General features: G+C 53.0%; 1 protein-coding gene across 4 annotated transcripts in view; it reads left to right on the forward strand.

Annotated features, from left to right (window-relative positions):
* Positions 1–8,629: 8,629 nt before the first annotated feature.
* The window catches only part of WIPI2 (WD repeat domain, phosphoinositide interacting 2), a 29,425-nt gene continuing 16,858 nt past the window's right edge, over positions 8,630–21,196 (forward strand). The window contains exons 1-3 of one of the 4 annotated variants that reach the window (XM_045576774.1): positions 8,630–8,889; positions 11,678–11,728; positions 19,917–19,999. In XM_045576774.1, the coding sequence (XP_045432730.1) occupies positions 8,816–8,889; positions 11,678–11,728; positions 19,917–19,999 (208 nt within the window). In that variant the 5' untranslated portion in view covers positions 8,630–8,815. The remainder of the gene's footprint in view (positions 8,890–11,677; positions 11,729–19,916; positions 20,000–21,196) is intronic. The other 3 variants (XM_036423459.2, XM_045576775.1, XM_036423460.2) reach the window with 3 other exon arrangements.

Below are 21,196 nucleotides of genomic sequence, written 5' to 3' on the forward strand. Positions count from 1 at the left end.
TGGGGGCAGGAGGAGGGGGGTGGGGGAGGAGGAGGGGGGTGGGGGAGGAGGAGGGGGTGGGGGCAGGAGGAGGGGGTGGGGGGCAGGAGGAGGGGTTGGGGGGCAGGAGGAGGGGTTGGGGGGCAGGAGGAGGGGTTGGGGGGCAGGAGGAGGGGGGTAGCGGCAGGAGGAGGGGGTGGGGGAGGAGGAGGGGGGTGAGGGCAGGAGGAGGGGGGTGGGGGCCGGAGGAGGGGGGTGGGGGGCAGGAGGAGGGGGGTGGGGGCCGGAGGAGGGGGGTGGGGGGCAGGAGGGCGAGGCTGTAAGGGTCCGGAGCCCTGGGTCCAGATTGCCCTCCGGACCTCGGAGAGCCGTGGTGCTAGGGTCCTGCCAGCCGTCGCCAGTCCGATAGTAAAATGAAACACCACGACTGCAGGGCCAGGTCCTCACAGCCGCACGTGGCCAGGGGCCCCTCGGGGACCCTCCCCAGGTCGCAGGGTCAGGCAGAGGGGGTCTGATTTCCAGGCCGGGTGGGGCCCACAGGTCGCGGAGTGGCACTGGGGAAGCTGGTCTCAGGGCTGTAGGCTGAGTCCTGAGGGAGGGGACTGCCTCACGGGGAGTCGCGTCGAGCACGGGGAGGCCCACGGCTGCGGTGGCAGCGCCTCCTGTCCCCTCAGGTGGAGGGAGAGGGGCTGAGAGGGACCAGGGGGCCGTCCCGGGACCCGCCCTGCAGCCCAGCACTCCACCCCAGGACTCAGGCCCAGGAGCCGAGCCCTGGCTTCCCTGCCTCCTCCTGCCTCCCTCCTGCAGCTGCCCGACCCCACCCACCCCACCCAGCCTCACTGCCAGCCCCCCTCCCCAGGACACCCCGTCCCGGGCCAGCCACACCGCCTCCTCGGCCCCCAGCCTCTGTCCCTAAAGGCCCCGCTGGCTTTGCAAAGGTCAGCGCCCCCCCTGCCCCCGGGCCCACGGCGCCGCGGCCCCCGAAGGCGGAGGCGCCTCGGGTTTGGGCCAGGCCTCCCGGGCTCTGGGCGCCGTGGCAGCGGGCGCGGCAGGACCAGAGGAGATCCTGAAAGGAAACACAGGCTGGAAATGGATCTTATTTTCTCCCAGAGCAGAAGTTGACTGAGAAGCAGGTTGCTATTTTTGCTGCCAGCATCCAGTTGTTATGGCAACCAAGGCCTGCCTCCCGCACCAGGAGTTAGGGTTGGGCGGTTGGTGCCCAGGGCCGGGGGCTCCGCACTCCAGCCTCAGTGCCCTGCTCGGGTTTGGCAGTCTGCTGCTTATAAAACAGGGGTGACAGTCGCTATCCCGCAGGATGGCCCAAGGAATCCGACACCATCACTGAGAGTGTGTTTCCCCTTAATCCTCTTTGTGACTGTCCAGCCAGCCACACGGGGCTGGAGGTCAGACCCTAACCCTGCGCCTGGCACTGCTGAGCTCCTGGTGAGATAGCCCTCCCACCCTCCTGGCTTCGCCCCACGCCCTGGAGCCCTCCGCCCATCGCAGCCCCTCCGTGAGGCCAGCCTCTGCTGTCCGTCCCCAGGACCGGCACCTTCTGACGGTTCTCCTCCCCCTCCCTCTTGGTGGCTTTAATCAAAGCCACCCACGGGGGGGGGGGGTGAGTGTGAGGGGGGAGGCAGGAAGGGGCTGGGCTGTGGGCGCTGTGGACAGTGGCCTCAGCAGGTCCAGAGGGACTTCGGGAGCTGGGAGGCCCTTCGAGGTTCCCCACAGGTAGTGAGTCGGGCCTTCACACGCCCACCTCTCAGTCACTGGTGCAGAGGCAGGAGCGGGCGCCGGGTGGGGGAGGCGGTCCTGGAGGGGCTGACAGCTGGAGGGACCTCATTCCTGATCAGGGCTTCCTCTGACAGGGCCTGACTGCTCTGAAAGGCCGGGTCCCCTGCCCTCCCTCCCCAGCCTCCCTCCCACCTTCTCCAAACAAGCTTCTCACTCTGCTCCCTCCTGACTGGAACCCAGAACTTCCAAAGCAGCAGAGATGAGGCAGGAAGCAGCTGAGTGAGGGGCCTGGGGCCAGATCCTGGGCCTTTGGTGTTTGTCTTCCAGGCGCCCCATCTCAGCCTGGGGTTACTGTCCAAACCGCAGGAGGGGGCTGAGGTCACACTGCTTTGGCCAAGTACCCAAGGGCATCATTCAAAGGAATCAGACGCATTTTCTTATTAATTTCAGAGAGGACCAGAGAGAGAGAGAGAGAAACATCAGTGATGAGAGAGAATCATTGATCGGCTGCCTCCTGCACACCCACTACTGGGGATCCAGCCCGAAATCCCGGGCGTATGCCCTTCACCCAAATTGATCCCGGGACCCTTCAGTCCATAGGCCAATCTCTATCCACTGGGCCACACCAGCCAGGGCCAGACTCCTTTTCTAAGGGGACACCGGGGCTGAGAGACCTTAGAGGATGAAGCCAAATTCAAGTCCAGACTCTCCATGGGCGTGGGGGCTTGGATTCAAACAAACAAACAACAAACAGCAGGCGCTAGAGAAAACAGGCAGGTGGCATCAGTAAGAACCGAGCTGTTGGAATCTGCTGGGGTGAGGTGACTTCCCGCAGGGGAAAACCCGCCATGTCTGCGTTTAAAGGACAGAAGGTCACGTGGAAACTCTCCCCGCCTGGCGTGGGGCGGTCAGCAGGCACTTTGGTTCTGTGAGTGTGAGAAACGCCAGATGCCGTGTTATCTAGACAGGTCCAGACCGCCGGCTTTTCTCAGCGCCGATCCTGACCCGGGGGATGGGGGGGGGGGGGGGGGGGGAGGGGAGAGAGGCCGGGGCCCGCCCGCCAGTCCAGCCGCTGGCAGTGTGTTTTCTCAAACAGCGCACCGTCTGTCTGGGCCTCAGGATCGTTTCTAAAACTGTTACACTAAAGCAGAGCCACAGCACAAGAGCAGAGCGGGAGTAGTCGTTCTCCCTCAGCTCTGACTGGCCCTCAATCCTGGCCTCACTCACATGCCAGCCCTGGCCCATCCGCCCCAGGGACCCGTCTCCTGGTTACTGGACAGCCCTCATCCCAGGCCCCCAAGACAGGAGTGGAAGCCCTGATCCAGCCTTGGAGGGTGCCCGTGGGTCTAATTGCTGGGCCTTGCTGCCCTCTGGTGGTCAGAAGTAGAATGATCACTGTTTAAAAAACAAAAAACGGGAGGGACCAGGCAACTGGCTCTGGTGGGGTTGAGGGTGGGGGACGGGCGGGGGGGGGGGGGGGGGGGCGGGCGCTTTTCTAATGAACACTCAGGGAGTTCCGCTCCAGACCTGCCTGAAACGTGGGGAGCGAGTGGGCCGGTGCCTGCAGAGGTGACGGTGGGAAAGGGAGAGAGATCTGAAGACCCAGGGGCTGGAGCGAGGCCGGCCCAGGCGGGATGGGGAGGTGAACACAGTACAGGCAGGCCCTGGCAGGCCTGGGGAGGAGCTGGCTTTGATGGAAAGGGGGGGTGGAGGGTGTCCATACCCCATCCCTCAGGATCCCTCCCAGCCATGCTCCCATGGGGGCTCCGTGGCCGGTTATGGAGGAGGTGCCGGACCTGGGGAGCGGGGGGAGAGGCCAGGTGGCTGGTTTCTAACTGGATCTGGGAAGTGGAATCTGCCTGTTTGCTGAGGCTGCGGAGACAAACGTGCAATGGCCAGTGCAAACAGCAGGGCAGAACCTACCCCTCCCCCCGCAGTGACCAGCCCGCAGGCCGAGGCCACCGCCATCGGCCCAAGGTCAGCAGCTTTCCCGTTGTCCTCTGCTGCCGAGGACTGACTGGAGAAGCCAGGCATGCTCCTCCTCGGCCCTGGTCCTTGTCCTCGGCCTCAGGGCCCATGAGGCCCTCTCCCCTGCTGGAAGCTTCGCCCGCCTCCCACCCCGAGCCCCCAGGCGGCACACTGCGGGGAGGGGTGGCCCAGCGCTGGGCGGGGCTTTGGGGAAACTCCAAGCCCATCGCACGGTCCGTCCAGTGGCCGCTGGCTGCAGGCACAGGCGTCACAGGAGCAAGGCCGGTCCCCAGGCTCACGCGGAGCGCACAGAAAGCGACAGGATTCGGGCCAATGGCAGCGCCCCAGCTCAGTATGTTGACGGCAACTTCGCTGCTTCACGTGGGAAAGACCTCTCAGGCTGTTGCAAGCCTCTAGTTACTGTCCAGGGTTCCAGGAGAGCCGACCGGGGTCCCTTTTCCGGGTTCTCTTTCGCCTGATGATGGGCGAGCAGGACAGGGAGGCTGTGCAGGGGCAGCAGAGAGCGCGCCCCCGTGTGGCGGAGCCGGGTCCCGCATGGCGGAGCGGCATGCGCTCCGGGGCCTGCCGGCTGTGCTGGAAGTGCTCCCTCCCTCCCGGCATCTTCCCGGGTGTAACCCTGGTTCTTGCCAGGAACCCCGCGCTCAGAGAGGTGAGGTGACCTACCTGGGACACACACCTTGGAGCACCTGAGCGAGGCTGTGGACTCAGTGCCCTCTGGGTGCCATGTGGCCTGGCCTGGCCTCTCTCCCATGCCTCCCTCGGGCATGTGCCTCCCCCTTTCACTCCAGCCCTCGGCCTCCTCCCTCCCCCCTGCCCCAGTGGCCTGGAGTTGAGGTAGGGAGGTGAGAGCCCCCGGGAGCGGTTCCCATCTCGGAATGGTGCCCACGAGAAGGGCACCTGCCAGGATGGCACTGCTGTAACGGCAGCAGGAGGGAGGCACCGCCTCTCTCTGGGGTTGGCACCCGGCCAGGCACCTGGGGAATCCGGATGCGATGACAGAGGCTCCTGAGCATCCTTCCGCCCTCCACAGGCCTGCAGGAACTGAGCTCAGCTGTCTGTCCTCAAGGTGAGCTGGGGCAAGGGTCATTCAGGAGTCACACACATAGGTCCAGCATGCTCTCCGACAGCACTTGTCCATGCTTCCCAACGAAACCCAGAGAATAAAGCCGTAAAACAAAATCTGAGAGCGGGGCAGCAGCCCTCCGGCCCAGCCCAGCCCCCACCGAGGGCAGAGGCCGGAGCTCAGTGCTTCAGTTCCCGTTATTCTAGGCCCGGGGGCAGGGTGAGAAAGGGAGGGTGCCGTGGTCTCTGGGAAGGTGAGAAGCAGAGCGAGGAGGGGGCCGGGGATGTGAGACAGCGTGGAGCTTGCCATTTTTAATGGCCAGGAGTCTGTGCCAATTCTCTTCCAACCGAGACATTGACGTGCTGGTGAAGGGAGTCTGGCCATGGGCTCATGCCCTTGGGATTTGAAAGATGAGACAGAGGGCTGGAGACCAGGACTACAGGCCTTATTAGAGGAGAAGGACCCTGCCAGGCTGCCTCCCAAAGGGAGAGAGCACATGTGCAGGGTGGAGGCGCCTTTTGAGGAGAGGAACGGGAAGGGATGGGGCTTGGGTACTCGGTGCGCGCTGATCGGTGGATTCATGTAAGGCACATGGTTAGGCACTTAGGGACTTAGGAATCGGGGCTTAGGAAATTTGGCAGGTGCTGATTGTACAGTGCATATGAGGTGCCTGGTTAGGCGCTCAGGAATGTCCGGGCCACAGGTGCAGGTTATGTCATACTCCGTCCACCGGTTGGGGGAAGGGAGGAGGTATCAGAATTCACCTCCTCATGCACCCGGTGACTCAGATGGATGGCAGGATGGCCTACCAAAGACTCATCGTGGCTCCAGGGAACACAGCACACCCCGTGAGTGAAATATGGTAGCAATCACACTTGGGTAAAAACTGCTGTTTGAATTTTAACCTTGCTATCTGACTTCGAGACCTTCGATTACTTGCTTAAACAATAGGGTAGTTACAGGAGATTGACTCCCACTGACTCAGTAGCTTCAGGGGTAGAAATTATAGATAACCTTTAGTTCTGCTTTTGTATTATGGGCAAGATAGGGCCATATTCCAATGTTCAGCAGGGTGTGACTGGGAACCAACCCTGTGCGCTGCCCCCAGTCTTTAGAATTTAGTCTTTAGGATTTAGGAACAGATAAGGACGGCCAGTTCTTTGTCCTGAGGGGCCAATCAGGGTTAGCTGAGGCAGTGACATCACCAACCTGAGTAAAACCCCTGGACTGGGTGAAATTCGCTCTCTTCCGCCATGCTGCCGGCGTGAGTGGGACAGCCCATGCTAGCATGGAGATGGCTCTTTTGTTTATTGCATCAGACTCGGCTTCCTGGTGGTCCTTGGGGATCACGAATTCGTCTGGGATCCCCAGCCAGGACCATGAGGGACCCCAATCCGGAGAGCCTGACTGGCCGCGGTAGGTGTGTGTTTGTCTGTGTTTTTGTGTGAGCGCTCTGGAGGGACTGCCCCTCCATCGGGGCTCTCACCTGGGTGTTTGCCAGCTGCTGCGTCACCAAGGTTTGAGTCCAGATTCGAATCTGTAATAAACTCTAGCATGCTTAATCAAATTGGCTCCGGTGGTTCATCTCTTGGGGACTCGCTCCGTAACAGTGAGTTGGGGGTGTCATTCTGCAATAGACAGCCTGTGCCTGCCACCTAGGGATGGTGGTGTTTCCTTGCATATGTGAACGAAAGGAGCCACAAGCTGACCTGACCAGCTCAGGGGAGGCCTGCATGGCAGTCCTGCAAACTCAGAGACCTACAATAACCACAAAAGATGGTTTGGAAATTAAATTTTTAAACTACAAACAGGTTATAATGGGTAGTCATGTCCTAGTCTGATATTTTCCCAGAGGAAGATCAACTTAGATCTTTACCAAGCCCATTTGCCTTTTCACCACTAAGATAACATATCTGTGAGGTGTCTGGTTAACTTATAACTTCCCTTTTTCTGGAGCCTCTAGGGCACAACCGAAAGTGCTGGTTGCCAGGACAAATGCCTTAAATTCCTTCGTTATCACGTTAATTGTTCCTGCACTCACTTAAGTATGCACTGCACTCACTTAAGTATGCTCGTCCATCATTTAACTTTTTATCCAACCCCAAGGGTTTCCCACCGCTTTGCTTTCTCCCGCCTCCATCACCAATGAATTTCATGTAACCCACCTATGTCCCTCCTCTGATGGCAATGTATAAACAGAAACATAACCCGCCATTTTTTTTTATTAACTTATTATCTGTGTACATATTTTAACATTACCCCCCCCTCCCATACATACCCTCCCTCCCCAGAGTTTTGTGTCCTTTGGTTGTACTTATATGCATGTATACAAGTCCTTCGGTTGATCTCTTATCTCCCCCAGATCTCCCTACTCTCCCCGCTGTAATTTTACAGTCTGCTTGTTGCTTTACTGTCTTTATATCTACCTTTTGGTTGTCAGTTTATAATGTTCTTTAATATCCATAAATGAGTGAGGCCATGTGGTATTTCTCTCATTGACTGGCTTATTTCACTCAGCATGATGTTCTCCAGTTCTATCCAGGTTGCTGAAAATGATGAGAATTCCTTCTTTTTTATGAAAGCATAGTATTCCATTGTGTATCATAGTTTTTTGATCCAATCATCTGCTGACGGGCACCTAGGCTGTTTCCAGATTCTAGCTATTATAGATTGTGCTGCTATGAACATAGGGGTGCATATATCCTTTCTGATTGGTGTTTCTAGTTTCTTGGGATATATTCCTAGGAGTGGGATTACTGGGTCAAATGGGAGTTCCATTTTCAGTTTTTTGAGGAAACTCCACACTGTTCTCCACAGTGGTCGCACCAGTCTGCATTAACCCGCCATTAGAGCATTATCTCAATCCATTGAGGTTCTGCTTCCCAGCTTATGTCGACAGTTTGGGTCAAATAAACTCACAAAAATTTTTTACAGGTTTCAATGTGTGTTTTTTTTTTCTTTTCCGTTAACACATATTAGACCTAATAATCCCATTAAAAGATTGGTTGAATTTGAGATTCTAGTTCCCCAAGGACCCCCTATTACTCCAAGGAACAGAGTCATACTCCTGGTAAATTGAAACTTGTGCGTCTAAATAAAAATAAATAAATAAAAATGTTAAAAATAAATAAATAAAAGGCTGGTCCCAGTTGTGGGTTCAGTCTTAAAACAAAAAAAACAAAAAAACAAAAAAACAAACAAAAAAAAAAAAAAAAAAAAAAAAAAAAAAGAAAAGAAAAAAAGAGCCGAAACCGGTTTGGCTCAGTGGATAGAGCCTTGGCCTGCAAACTGAAGGGTCCCGGATTCGATTCCAGTCAAGGGCATGTACCTTGGTTGCGGGCACATCCCCAGTAGGAGGTGTGCAGGAGGCAGCTGGTTGATGTTTCTCTCTCATCCCTCTCTCTTCCTCTCTGTAAAAAAATCAATAAAATATATTTTTAAAAAGAAAAAAGAAAAAGAAACTGGTACTGAGAGCTAGTTTGGTGTCTTCATTTGTAGAAGGCAGAGAGAAGGGGTTACTAACCTGGATGGAATAATAAGATTCTGATGAACAAGAAAACAATTGAGTGGCTTTTCAAAACGAAGTCCAGGAGTGTACACACGATGATTGACACATGGCGGGTCTTTCAATATTAAAAAAAGCGAAGGGGGTGTACCTAGCGCTTACTCTCCCCAAAGCGCATGCGCGGCGCTCGAGGCACCCCCCCCCCTTCCCCTCAAGCCCCGCCCAGCGCGCCCCTGTGCGTCCCCACGCTTGCGCGTGTTTGACCGGAACCTTAACCCGGGCCAGAGGTGAAGGGGCGGGACCGCCGCAGCACGCCTGCGCCGTGAGAGGCCCGTGCGCCGAAGGGGCGGGCCGCGCACGCGCGCAGAGCGCCCCGGCTCCGGAGCATAAACAAGAGCGGGGAGGGATGAGGCGGCGATTGATCCCGGGGCGGCGGACAGCGGCGACTCCGGCGGCGAGCGGGGCCCGGCGCCGAGCCTGAGTGCACGCGACCCCCGCCCCGCGCGCGAGCTCCGGCCGGGGCCCCCGCCCGCCGCGCGCCCACCATGAACCTGGCCAGTCAGAGCGGCGAGGCCGGCGCTGACCAGCTGCTCTTCGCCAACTTCAACCAGGACGTCACGTAAGGCCGGGCCGGGGCGGGGGCCGGGGCGGGGGGCCGGGCGGAGGGGCCGGGGTCCGAGGGCCGAGGCCGGGGCCGGGGCAGAGGGCCGGGCCGGGGTCGGAGGGCCGAGGCCGGGGTCGGAGGGCCGGGGCCGGGGTCGGAGGGCCGGGGCCGGGGGCCGGGGTCGGAGGGCCGGGGCGGGGGGCCAGGGGCCGGGGCGGGGGGCCGGGGCTGAGGAGCCGGGGGCCGGGGCGGAGGGGCCGGGGCCGGGGCCCGGGCGGGGGCCGGGGTCGGAGGGCCGGGGTCGGAGGGCCGGGGCGGGGGCCGGGGTCGGAGGGCGGGGTCGGAGGGCCGGGGCGGGGGCCGGGGTCGGAGGGCCGGGGCGGGAGCCCAGGCCGGTCCCTGGAGTGGGCTGGGGCGTCGCGGGAGGGGCGCCCTCCTCGGGGACCCTCGGGGCGCTGCCCCCTCCGGGCGGGGAGAGGGGCGGGCACACGGAGGTGTTGCGCCCCCCGGCTGGAGGCTTCCTCTCTGCGGACCCCATTTCTCCCAAAGTTGGGCCGAACTTTGCGGCCTGACCTGTTGTCTCACCGCCTCCGTCCCGGGGGGAGCGGGGTGGCTCCCACGCCCCAGCAGCCCCTTCCCGCCCGCTTCCCCCTTGCAGGCCCTTTCCAGTCTCCTCGCCCTCCTGGGGCCCCTCTCCCCGCTTTCCTTTCCTCCTCTCTACGCCTCGCTGTTCTTTCTGGCAGGAACTTTGATGCCCTCCCCGGGCAAGAAAGAAACTTAGCAATAATCCAATAATCCTGGCCTCCGGCGGGGAGACAGCCCCGGGGGTGGGGGTGGGGGCAGGAACACCTGGGGAGCCGGAGCCGCCCCAGGGGAAGAGGGGCCGGATGCCACGCCAGGGGGCCAGAGCCCGTGCCGCCCGGCGGACCCGGCGGTGGGATGGTACCAGATGAGGCCGGGGAGCAGGAAGGATGAGTTGCGGGGCGGCCGGCAGGAGAGCCATCCTGGGGCGTGAGTAAGAGGAAGTGATGTAAGAGGAGGAGTGGGTCGCTGGCTTTCCAGTGGGTAGTTGGTTGAGGTGTCACTGGTTGAGTGCAATCCCCAAAGTAGAAAACGAGGGTGTTTTTTTTTTTTTTTTTTTTTTAAAGCTTGATTGTAGGCCAAATAGGTGACGGAAGGTGATTTGACTTTGGGTGGTGGGCACGCACTGCGACATACAGGTCACGTCATAGGGACATATACTTGAAACCTCTGTGATCTCATTGGCCCATATCACCCCATACATTGAACTTAAAGAGCCATTAAATAAATTGGGGGGGAGGAGGCAGAACAACTTGGTTGGAGAAGGGCCAGCCCCAGGGGGTGGCAGGCAGGTCCCCTGGTCCCCCGGTTGTGACGGGAATGTGATAGTTGCAGACCGGGGCTGCATGGAGGGTGGGAGGGAGCAGGTGACTGCTCCAACCACAGGTGAGGAAACCCACGTGCAGAAAGGCTCCTGGGTCTTAGGATTGGCTAGTGGTGCAGCGGGGGCAGGACTGACATCTGTTTCCAGAATTCTCCATCATGTTCTTTCCACTGGACCACACCGATTATTCTCCCGCAGAGTCGGATTCTGAGGGGAGTGAGTTTAGAAGTCAGACTGTTGCAACCTTTAAAGATTAAAGCAGCCAAATACTACAGTGGCCTGTGTGACCAAAATCCAGGACAGCAGAAGCAATTGGAAAATTTGGACAACTTGTTGCATGTGGTTGTATTTGGGATAGGCCCGTGGTCGGCAAACTTATTAGTCCACAGAGCCAGATATCAACAGTGCAACGACTGAAATTTCCTTGGAGAGCCAAATTTTTTAAACTTAAACTATATAGGTAGGTACATTGTTATTAACTTAATTAGAGTGCTCCTAAGCTGGCCTTTGCTAAAAACTCAAGGGGCCACAGAGCCGCCGTTTGGCAACCACTTGGAAAAGCTATGGTATCAAGGTAGGGAATAGGACATTTCAAACCAACTGTGATTTGCTTTTTAAGCCCTTAGCATCCTGAGACCAGTAAAAAAAATGAAAATAAGACTGGTAGATTGGTGGGGGTTTTTATGTCTTGTACAAATTAGAGAATTTGCAGAACATTTCCTATCATTCTTTCACTTCTTCACTCCGCATCATTTATATTGAAAGGAAGTAAAATGTGACCAAGCATTCTCTTTGCTGTCGTCTCAAATGGGCACCAAATTCCCTACATGATAGAAGAGTGTCGCTCTGTCTGCACTCTTTCACAGCTAGAAATCATGTGCTTCCCCACCTTCTGGGCGTCCTAAGTTATTAGTACAAGGAGATTTCTGTGTTATGATTGTTACTAGCCAAAGAGGCCTTGATAGAGTATGAACATAAGTCATAAGGGATAGCGAGTTAGGATTATATAAAACGTCTGTTGATCGAAGTGACTAATTTGTTTTAAATCTATACTTGGGAGAAATTCAGACGTCCCTGATGAACAGCCTTACAGTTTACAGCGTTCCCTCCCCTGCCCGTTTCCAGAATTATTTTAATAGAGGAACACAGCTTCTCACAAGATGAAGAACATGCGTCTGGGGCCCACATTCACTGTATTTAGTGAGAAAGTCTGGAAGCCACTTCATAGGAGACGTGTATGTGACACAGTGACACCTAACATAGCACGCCTCACATCCCCACTGCTGCCTCTCCTGTCCTGCTGATAATGGTTTCAGTGTTGTGGGTTTCCCCCTGTGACTCTTATCCTAAAAGTATCAAAAGTTTTATTTTTTTGCCTTTTGTTTTGTTTTTAAGTAGACCAGAGGCAAACCCAACAGCAGATGATCCCCATCTTCTTGACCTTACGTGGTTAGTTCTGGTCCTAGATTCTGAAAGTAACACTGTGGAAGGCTTATGTTGGAGGAATTTTTGGCTTTTTGAAAGGGAAGGTAACAAACTAATAGGGGGCAGATATCAGTTGAATCTCAAATGGAAATATCGAAGATGGAACTCCTCCAGGGGGTACCACTGGTCTGTGGGAAGTGACTCGGCCATGTCTGGTTTAGCTCCATTTCTAATTGGGATGGGACAAAGAGAGGAACTTGATTTTCCCAGTCTTCAGTTTATACAAGTGATGTGCACATTTGGAAAAGTTAAGGTATAGAGGTGATAGGGGCTCTTGTTAGAATTTATTGCTTTCTTCAGCCAGGGCTTCTCTAGGTTACAGGTATCACTCTGAGTAGGTCACTTCTGGCCTCCTTTTCCTCAGCAGTGAGTTGATGGGCTAAGGAGCAGGTGAATTTTAAGGGCTTTCCATCTTAAAGATTGAGCTCATTTTGCCCGCTGCGGGGCAGTGTGTGAGGAGGCCGGGGGAAAGGGACTGCCTAGCTGTCAGGGCATGGTGCGACCTGCTGAACATGTGAGGTGTTGAAGGGAGAAGTGAGGGTTACCCCAGTCTCTGGTTTGGGTTTTGAGGAACAGTGATAAATGACATTATGGAAGAAGGATCACAAAGGAGTCGGTTTAGGAGGAACTCTGCTCTGGGAATCCCGCTGGAGGTCTGTGATGGGAGTGACTGAGCCGGAGACAAGAGCCTCTGTGGCGACCAACTTAGTGAATAGTGCGCAGGCCCACCCGGTGGATGCCTCTTCATGAGTGTGGCACTTTCCTCTTAACTCTGTGCTCTCTAATCTCTCTGACAAGAAAGGTAATGGGAAGGAAAGCCTCTTCAGACTGATCACTTGGAGAGGGCAGAGAAAAGAAAAAGGAGGTAAGAAAAAGATACAGGGGGAGAAACCAAGATAGCGGCCTAGGTAAACAGCTTAATTGCGGCCTCTTGTGACAATTTCAAAACTACAACTAAAAGACAAAACGTCTGTCACCCAGAACCACGGGAAAGCTGGCTGAGTGGAAGTTCTTCAACTAGAAGTAAAGAGAAAAAAGCACTGAGACGTGCATAAGCGCTGAAAAGCTGAGGTACGGAGGCGCATGGACTGGGCGCGCTGCTTTTTCCCAACCCAAAAGGAGACAAGCTCCCAATTACTCTGAACTCCAGTTTCTGGGAGACGTGGGGGACCCAGACTCCTATGGGGAGAAGCTGGACTGTCGGCCATTGGGTCGGAAAGTGAGGGTGGCTTTCTTGCAGAGATGCGCCCAGCAATCATTGTTTACTGCAATGGAGCATGGGACACAGGGATTTGGAAACGCAGAAACACAGAGAATGCTGACTGGCAGCCATAGCTGTTTGCCACCCCCTAGTCTACTGACACCCTAAGACTCTGTCCTGCACGATCTGCAAATACACCCAAGCTCCATGCAGCAGCTTTTGCACATAAATGGCCTGCCCTGTGGCAGCTTAACCAAACTAACTGCAACTCCAGTCAGACAGCTCTAAAACCTCCAAACCCCAAGCAAAGAGAAGAAAACTAGTTCTTGCTGTAGTTCCTGCTGGGTGGCCTCAGACAGTAGCTGACCTGCACCCCATTGGAGATCCAGAAGCTAGTGTATCTAATGGTCTGTGTGAGACGACACCAGATTTCAACTACTCATAAGGGACACATTCAAGAGGCAGACTCAGTGAGCACCAAAGCCCTACGGGAACAAGTCCTCTCCCATAAACGTGTCTCCAGCACAGCAATTCTCCCATTATAGGCACAGCGGGTCCTCACAGCCAATTGGCTTGGAGGTCAATTCCTCCCAGTGACACCAACTATATCCACCGGTTTGGCTCAGTGTCAATTCCTCCCAGTGACACTTAACTATAACAAGGCTGTACACACAGTCCACAAAGGGGTGCACCAAAGTGTCCACCTCAGGTAACTGGGAGGCTGACCCGTTGGACTGTATGGGCACCCAGCACACACAGCCACCCTACTAAGGGAAGCAGTGAAAAATGAGGAGACAAGGAAACAAATCACAAACGAAAGAAATGGAGAACAAACGACTGGACATAGAGTTCAAAACCACAGTTATAAGGTTTTTCAAGAATTTCCTAGAAAAGGCCGATAAATTTAATGAGACCTTTGAGGATATGAAAAAGGACCAACTAGAAATTAAACATAAACTGATGGAAATAAAAAAATATACAGAGACCCAACAGCAGACTAGAAGAATGCCAGAATCAAGTCAAAGATTTGAAATACAATGAAGCAAAAAACACTCAACTGGAAAAGCAAAAAAGAAAAAAGAATCCAAAAATTTGAAGATAGTGTAAGATAGTGTAAGAAACCTCTGGAACAACTTTAAGTGTACCAATATCTGAATTATGGGAGTGCCAGAAGAAGAGAGAGCAAGATATTGAAAACCTATTTGAAGAATTAATGACTGAAAATTTCCCCCGCCTGGTGAAAGAAATAGACTTACAAGTCCAGGAAGCACACACAATGCCAAACAAAAGGAATCCAAAGAGGACCACACCAAGACACATCCTAATTAAAATGCCAAGAGCAGCCGAAGCCGGTTTGGCTCAGTGGTAGAGCTTGGTCTGCGGACTGAAAGGTCCCAGGATTGATTCCGGTCAAGGGCATGTACATTGGTTGCGGGCACATCCCCGGTGGGGGGTGTGCTGGAGGCAGCTGGTCGATGCTTCTCTCTCATCGACGTTTCTAGCTCTCTATCTCTCTTCCTTCCTCCTCTCTGTGAAATATCAATAAAATATATTTTAAAAAAATTAAAATAAAAAAATAAAATGCCAAGAGCAAAAGACAATATTAAAAACAGCAAGAGAAAAACAGTTAATTACCTACAAGGGAGTACACGTGATTGTCAGCTGATTTCTCAAACCATGCAGGCCAGATAGGAGTGGCAAGACATATTCAAAGTGATGAATAGCAAGAACCTATAACCAAAATTACTCTACCCAGAAAAGTTATTTAGAATTAAAGGTCAGATTAAGAGCTTAACAGATAAGAAAAAGCTAAAGGAGTTCATCACCATCAAACCAGTAGTATATGAAATGCTGAAAGGTGTTCTTTAAGAAGAGGAAGAAAAAGAAAAAGTAAAGATAAAAATTATGAACAACATACATATCTATCAACAAGTGAATCTAAAAATCAAGTGAATTAAAAATCTGAGGAACAATAAACTGGTGAATATAATAGAATCGGGCATAAAATGGGAGTATATTGATAATTCTCGGGGGAAAAGGTGTGAGGGTATGGGGGGTACCGGAAGAGGCTCGACAAAAATCGTACACCTATGGATGAGGACAGCTCGGGGGTTGGTAAGGAAAGAGGGTGGAGTGGGAACCGGGTGGAGGAGAACTATGGGGGGAGGGGTGGGAGGGAGAAACAGTTGTAATAATCTGAACAATAAAGATTTGTTAAATTTAACTTAAAAAAATATACAATTTACATTTTCATTTTTTAGTGCAAGTCACTCTTTTAGATATTGAATACTCAAGTTTAAGTGCAGTGAGAGACTTGCAGAAAAAGATGGTGGACCAAAGACATTTATTTTGGTTCCCTCCCAAAACACTAATAAAATGTCAGTCAATGAAGTATCAAGAAGATGTTTATAGGATTTTAAAAAAAATCCTCACCTGAGGATACTTTCATTGATTCTGAAGAAAAGAGTGAGTCGGGGGTTGGGGGAGGAGAAACATCAATGTGCGACACAGATCAGTTGCCTCTGCATGCAGCCCGACCATGAATCAAACCCACAACCTTTTGGTGCACAGGATAATGCTCAACCAACCGAGTCACCTGTCAGGCTCAAAAAGATACTTGCAAAGGATTTAACCCCGTAGGATGGGGAGAAAGGAGACACAGCAACAAAATTTTGGAAAGTAGCAAGTGGCCAAGGGAAGAGGCCCTTAAATGCTGGAGGAGAAGGCAGAGGACCCGCCTCGTCTGCACCGCAGGGCCCTCAGGCGCGGGCTGGCGGCGGAGGGGAGCTTCTGGAGTGGAGTGAGGGTGCCATGCAGGGATGGGCTCCGACTGCACCTCAGGAGCAGCCACTCTCTCTCCAGGGCCTCTCCAGAGGGCACGACATGTCTTTGGGTTTTGACACCGGGCAGCTGAAGGCAGGAGGGCAGTAGTGAAATGGGGGCGGGGTGTTAAGCAAATGGATCCTTTTTTCTGGTAAGGTTTGCTAGCCTCCCCTTGGTCAGTAGAAGGTATTCATTGTTTTTATTTTGTTTTGTTTTCAATATATTTTGTTGATATTGTACAGAGAGGAAGGGAGAGAGAGAGTTAGAAACATCGATGAGAGAGAGTCATCGATCAGCTGCCTCTTGCACACCCCCCACTGGAGATATGCCCGCAACCAAGGCACACGCCCTTGACCAGAATCGAACCCTGGACCTTTCTGTTCCCAAGCCAACGTTCTATCCATTGAGCCAAACCGGTTTCGGCCAGAAGGTATCCGTTATATTACCTTAAACAAACTTACCACATGCACATCATTCAGGAGTAAGATTATCTGTTGGGGGAATCTCAGACTTCCTGTCACTGTTCCTCTCGCATTAATATGCCATTGTATGGTCAGGAGAGTCCTGAGGGGTTACAAAGCAGAATCTCCAAATGAGTGTGTGAACGTTTTTAACTGTTGGTGTAGGAGCTGAAAATACTTAGCATCACCATTTAAAACTGTCTGCCTTTGTTGAGAAAATATACACTCATATTATACTGTATACACATATCAAGGAATAATTGGAATATTTTTGTCTATATTTCTTAACTGACTGCAGCGCACTGTTGCTTGGTAGACCACGTGGTTATTCTAGCTACGGATTTAATGCCCTCAATCGGTTTCAGAATATTTGGAAGGACGCCCCAGTTCTGATGTTGATGAGTGGAGCGCAGTGTCGAATCCTGCCTGCTTGGAGAGCATCTGAGAACCAGATAGATCAAGAGCCAGGCTCTTATTAACGAATTCCAGCTCATCATTTGTCCATGAAGAGGCTTATTTCATCTACAATACTAATGAGCTTGGTGACTTGGTTTCTAAGTCAATAAGAAATTAGAAAGGGAGGGGGCTATTGGTGGTAGGGTCACGAGGGAAATCGTATATAATAGGCTAATGTGCAAATCAACCAAACAGCAGAACAACTGGTCACTATGGTGCGCACTGACCACCAGGGCGCGAATGCTCAACACGGGCTGCCCCTGGTGGTCAGTGCACTCCCACAGGGAGAGCCATTTGGCCAGAAGCCACAGTGGCAGGGCCGGGAGCCTCCCCGCCTATGCAGCAGTGCTAAGGACTTCTGCAGGGAATGGGCCTAAGCTGTCAGTCAGACATCCCCAAGGGCTCCTGGACTGTGAGGGCACAGGCCAGGCTGAGGGACTCCCCCCTCTCCCAGGTGCATGATTTTCATGGCCCAGCCCTCTAGTGATAATATAAAAATGACAAATCAGAAATGGTGGGGGCAGGTTTTGGTGCTGCGCTAACACCCTTAGTTAACTGGAAAAGGAATTTCCCGGAAGTCACGGGCACTGAGATTTTCTTTTCAGCTTGGTTATTCTGGTGTTTGTGTTGGTTTCTTTATTACTTTCAAAATATTTACAGGTAACACTTTGGTGATATTAGGTCTAGTAATAATTAATGTCGTTTTCTAATACTTTTTTAAATCGAATTTATTTAAACAATACAACAAAATTTAATCAACAATATAGTTGCCATTGTTTTCTACTACTTGTGCCCAACGCTCAGGAAGCATTTTAATCCCTCTGTTGTAAAATTCTTGTGATTTTGATGCAAAAAATTTGATCAATGCATTTTTGAGGCATTCTTCATTATTAAATTTTTTTCCAAGAAGAAAGTTTTGCAAAGAACGAAACAAATGGTAATCGGAAGGAGCAATATCAGGAGAATATGCAGGTTGAGGGAGAACTTCCCATTCCAACTGGCGCTGTTTTTCAGCAGTGATTCTTGCAGTATGCGGTCGTGCGTTATCGTGGTGAAGAATGACGCCCTTCCGATTAATCAGCGCGGGTTCTTTTTCTCTTAAAGCTTGGGCTAACCTTTCCAATTGGGCACTATACACTGCACTTGTAATGGTTTGGTTAGATGGTAAAAGTTCGTAATGAAGAATTCCTTTAAAATTCCACCAAACACACAGCATCACTTTTTTCGCATGCAAGTCAGGTTTTGGCGTGGGCTGCGGAGCCTCATTTTTGTCCAACCATTGAGGCCGCCTTTTTAAATTAACATACAGCACCCATTCTTCATCTCCGGTAACAATTTGCTCTAAAAACGGCAAATGGTTTTGACGAGAGAGGAGCAAACTGCAAATTGTGACTCTGATTACGGTTATTGTCGGTCAACTCATGAGGAACCCATTTTCCAAACTTTTGGACTTTGCCAAGTGCCCGCAATTGATTGGAAATTGTTTTTTGTGAACAATTTAAAGTTGTCGCAAGCTCTTGTTGGGTAATTTGAGGATTTTGCACCAAAAGAGCTTGAAGAGCTTCTTGATCAAAATTGGACACACGGCCTCGACCACTCTTGTCATCTAACGAAAAATTTCCCTCGCGAAATTTCTCAAACCAAAGCTGGCATTTTCTGGCGCTAACTGCATCTTGACCAAGAGCACTACAGATGTTTTTTGCAGCCTCACTTGCTTTTCTTCCTAATTGGAACTCGTAAAGCATGCAGTGCCGAATATGCTCTTCATCCGCCATCTTCTTAGCCCTAGTTTTGCAACAAAAACCAAACCAAACACAAACTTTTTCAAGCAAAACTTGTTAATTGCACTTCACACGTTCTGTAGATACCACGTGTTTGAAGGTTATGTCAATACAAGTCAACGCCAAGCAAGATTTTAAACGAATGTTAAAAAACGACATTAATTATTACTAGACCCGATATAATTAATTCAATGTGTGAACTGTTTTCACAAAGAAAAAGGATGTGAGCTGAAGCAAGTTTGTTTCTGTTTCTGAGATAAACCAGGGCGATCCTAAAGGGTAAGCGCTGAGAGCTCTGTTCCTGGGCCGAAGGGGCCCTTGAGCAGCTCAGGCTTCCCCAGAGGGAGCAGCAGCCCCCTCTCCCTGGGCCCTCGCAGGTCGCAGCATCTGGACGTGTGGCTTCTGCCACTTTCTGTAAGGGACTGGGCCGCTGTGGATGTGGATCCATGTGGTTCCTGGAACCGGTTCCCTCACCCCCATTCCAAGGGGCCGCTGAGATTTGGGGGAGTCAGGCTATAAGCATTGTTACTGTGCAGGTGGGCACCCCTAACCCCACTCTGTTTGGGGGCAGCTGTAGGTTTATGTGGGGGGAGGTGGGAGTCTGGGTTTTAGAAATGGCTGGAACCCTGTAGCGCCAAGTGTCTGTCCTCACTTCCTGGGCTCTGGTTTCCCTTCCCCTCGCCTCCACCTTCGTGTCCTCCCAGCACTGAGGTCACCGGACCCGGCACCGGTTCTTTGCATGCCCACCGCTTCCTGCTTTCCTCCTCTCTTTCTGGAGGCTGTGCTTTCTTCTTTCTTCCCCGGTCAGTCCGTCCTGGAGGCAGGGGTCTGCTGAGGGCCCCTTCGGTGGGGTCAGCTCTGCTGGGGAGGGTCTGGAGAGCCCGAGGCCCCCCTGAGCCTCGTGGCAGAAGCAGCAGAGCCTCTCTGCGTCCTTGCGGGCCGGCTGTGCAGTCTCGCCGTTCGGAGCCTCAGTTAGCTTTGGGGTCCGCTTTACTGCCTCCCACCCCCTGGCCACACGTGGTTGGACTGCATTGGCGAGCCCGCCCTGCAGCGCAGAGGCCCTGTCCGCACAGGCTGTGAGCACCGTGGACAGAGTGTGCTCCCTGCGCCTGGGCTCCACAGGCCAGCACGTGCATCGGATCGCCTGAGAGACGCTTTGTTTTGAGGGGATCATTAACTTAGGGCATCATTCATGTCACACTTACAGTCTAAGTTTTAAACAAGGGCACTATATGTTATTGACCCTCACCTTGTCCTAGTTGCGGGGCATGTCAGCTTCCTTTGCCCCCTTTTCTGCTCAGCCACACTCACCGGGTACAACTCCACAGAATGCTGGTGCTAACTGGGAGAGGTGGCGCTGTGACATGGAGCGTGTGTGCATTGTCTGTCTACAGTATCAGCTCTTATTTCTGCGTTTGGCTTTTTTGCAGGTCCCTAGCTGTTGGTAGTAAGTCCGGTTATAAATTTTTCTCCCTTTCTTCTGTGGATAAGCTGGAACAGATCTATGAATGCAGTAAGTGTTTGCTTTATTTTCCCCCTCTTAAACCATATAGACACATTTAACGGGAATTGATATGCATTCTTAAATCAGACACTGACTCACGTCCAGGTGCCCTGACCATTCTCTTCTTCCCCTCAGTCCACCGCGCGGTGGCAGCCGGGAACAGTTGCGTGTGTCCTCCCAGATCTTCTCTGTGTATATGCACACTTACACATGTCCATATCTGATTTACGGGTTGGTTTTTCCAGTATGACATGGCGTCACACCATGTATATTACTCTGTAATCCCCCGTTTTTCACGCCATTCACACGCTCAGGTTTCTGCCAGGCAGGCTCCGGGGGTGAAGGTTCACAGCATAGGAATGAATCATTTTCTCCGGCTTCTGTTTCCTGGGATCTGTGAGGCCAGCTGGATTGTGAAGGGGCAGGACTGACTTCTTGCTTGTCACTGTGTGACTTTGGAGGGGTTACTTCACCTCTGGCCTCGGGGCTAAACACCTCGTATTTGTTCTGGTTCCATCCACTGGGCAAACATTACTGAGGACCTGCTGCCCGCCGGCCGTTGTGCCGGTGAAGACCGCGGTAGTGAGAGTTCTGCTCTCATGACACTTACATTTAAACGGAGGAAGCAAAACCAAGTGCACGTTTCTGTGCAGGCGGGTGGGGACACAAAGGCCAGCAGACACCAAACACACTGAGGACCCCGGAGAAGGCGGAGTCTGGCCCGCCAGGAAGTGGGCCGCAGCCTCGCGGTCAGTCAGCTCCTGACTCCATTCCGCCTGGCAGCGCAGCTGGTTGGTTCTGCCCTCGGCCTGCCCTGGCGCTCCCAGCTCCTATTCCTGCTGGAAGCGGACATGTGCTCTGGGGACCCATCCGGTAGCTGCGAGCTAGCGCGCTCGCTCATCTCAAGTGGGTGTTCGTGTTTCCGAAACCCCCACTGGCTGCCTCACAAGGCCCACGCAGGATTGCTCCCAAAAGGGATTTCCAGAAGGGCGGCTGGTCTCCGGACAGAGGTTCCCTTGGGCTCTTCCAGTGACTGAGCAGTTATGAAGCTAACGCGAACTGTGGCCTGGGTGGTGCCGCTAATACACGGTTGGTGTGGTGACTGGTCCTCTGCTCTGAGACCCACAGTTTCCCTGTGTGGAGACCCAGTGCTGTGAGAGTGCTGAGCTTCCTGCTTCCTCCACGGAATCCGTTTAGTGGCCAGTG

The sequence above is a fragment of the Pipistrellus kuhlii genome, unplaced genomic scaffold (assembly GCF_014108245.1).
Source record: "Pipistrellus kuhlii isolate mPipKuh1 unplaced genomic scaffold, mPipKuh1.p scaffold_m20_p_8, whole genome shotgun sequence".
NCBI lineage: Eukaryota > Metazoa > Chordata > Mammalia > Chiroptera > Vespertilionidae > Pipistrellus > Pipistrellus kuhlii.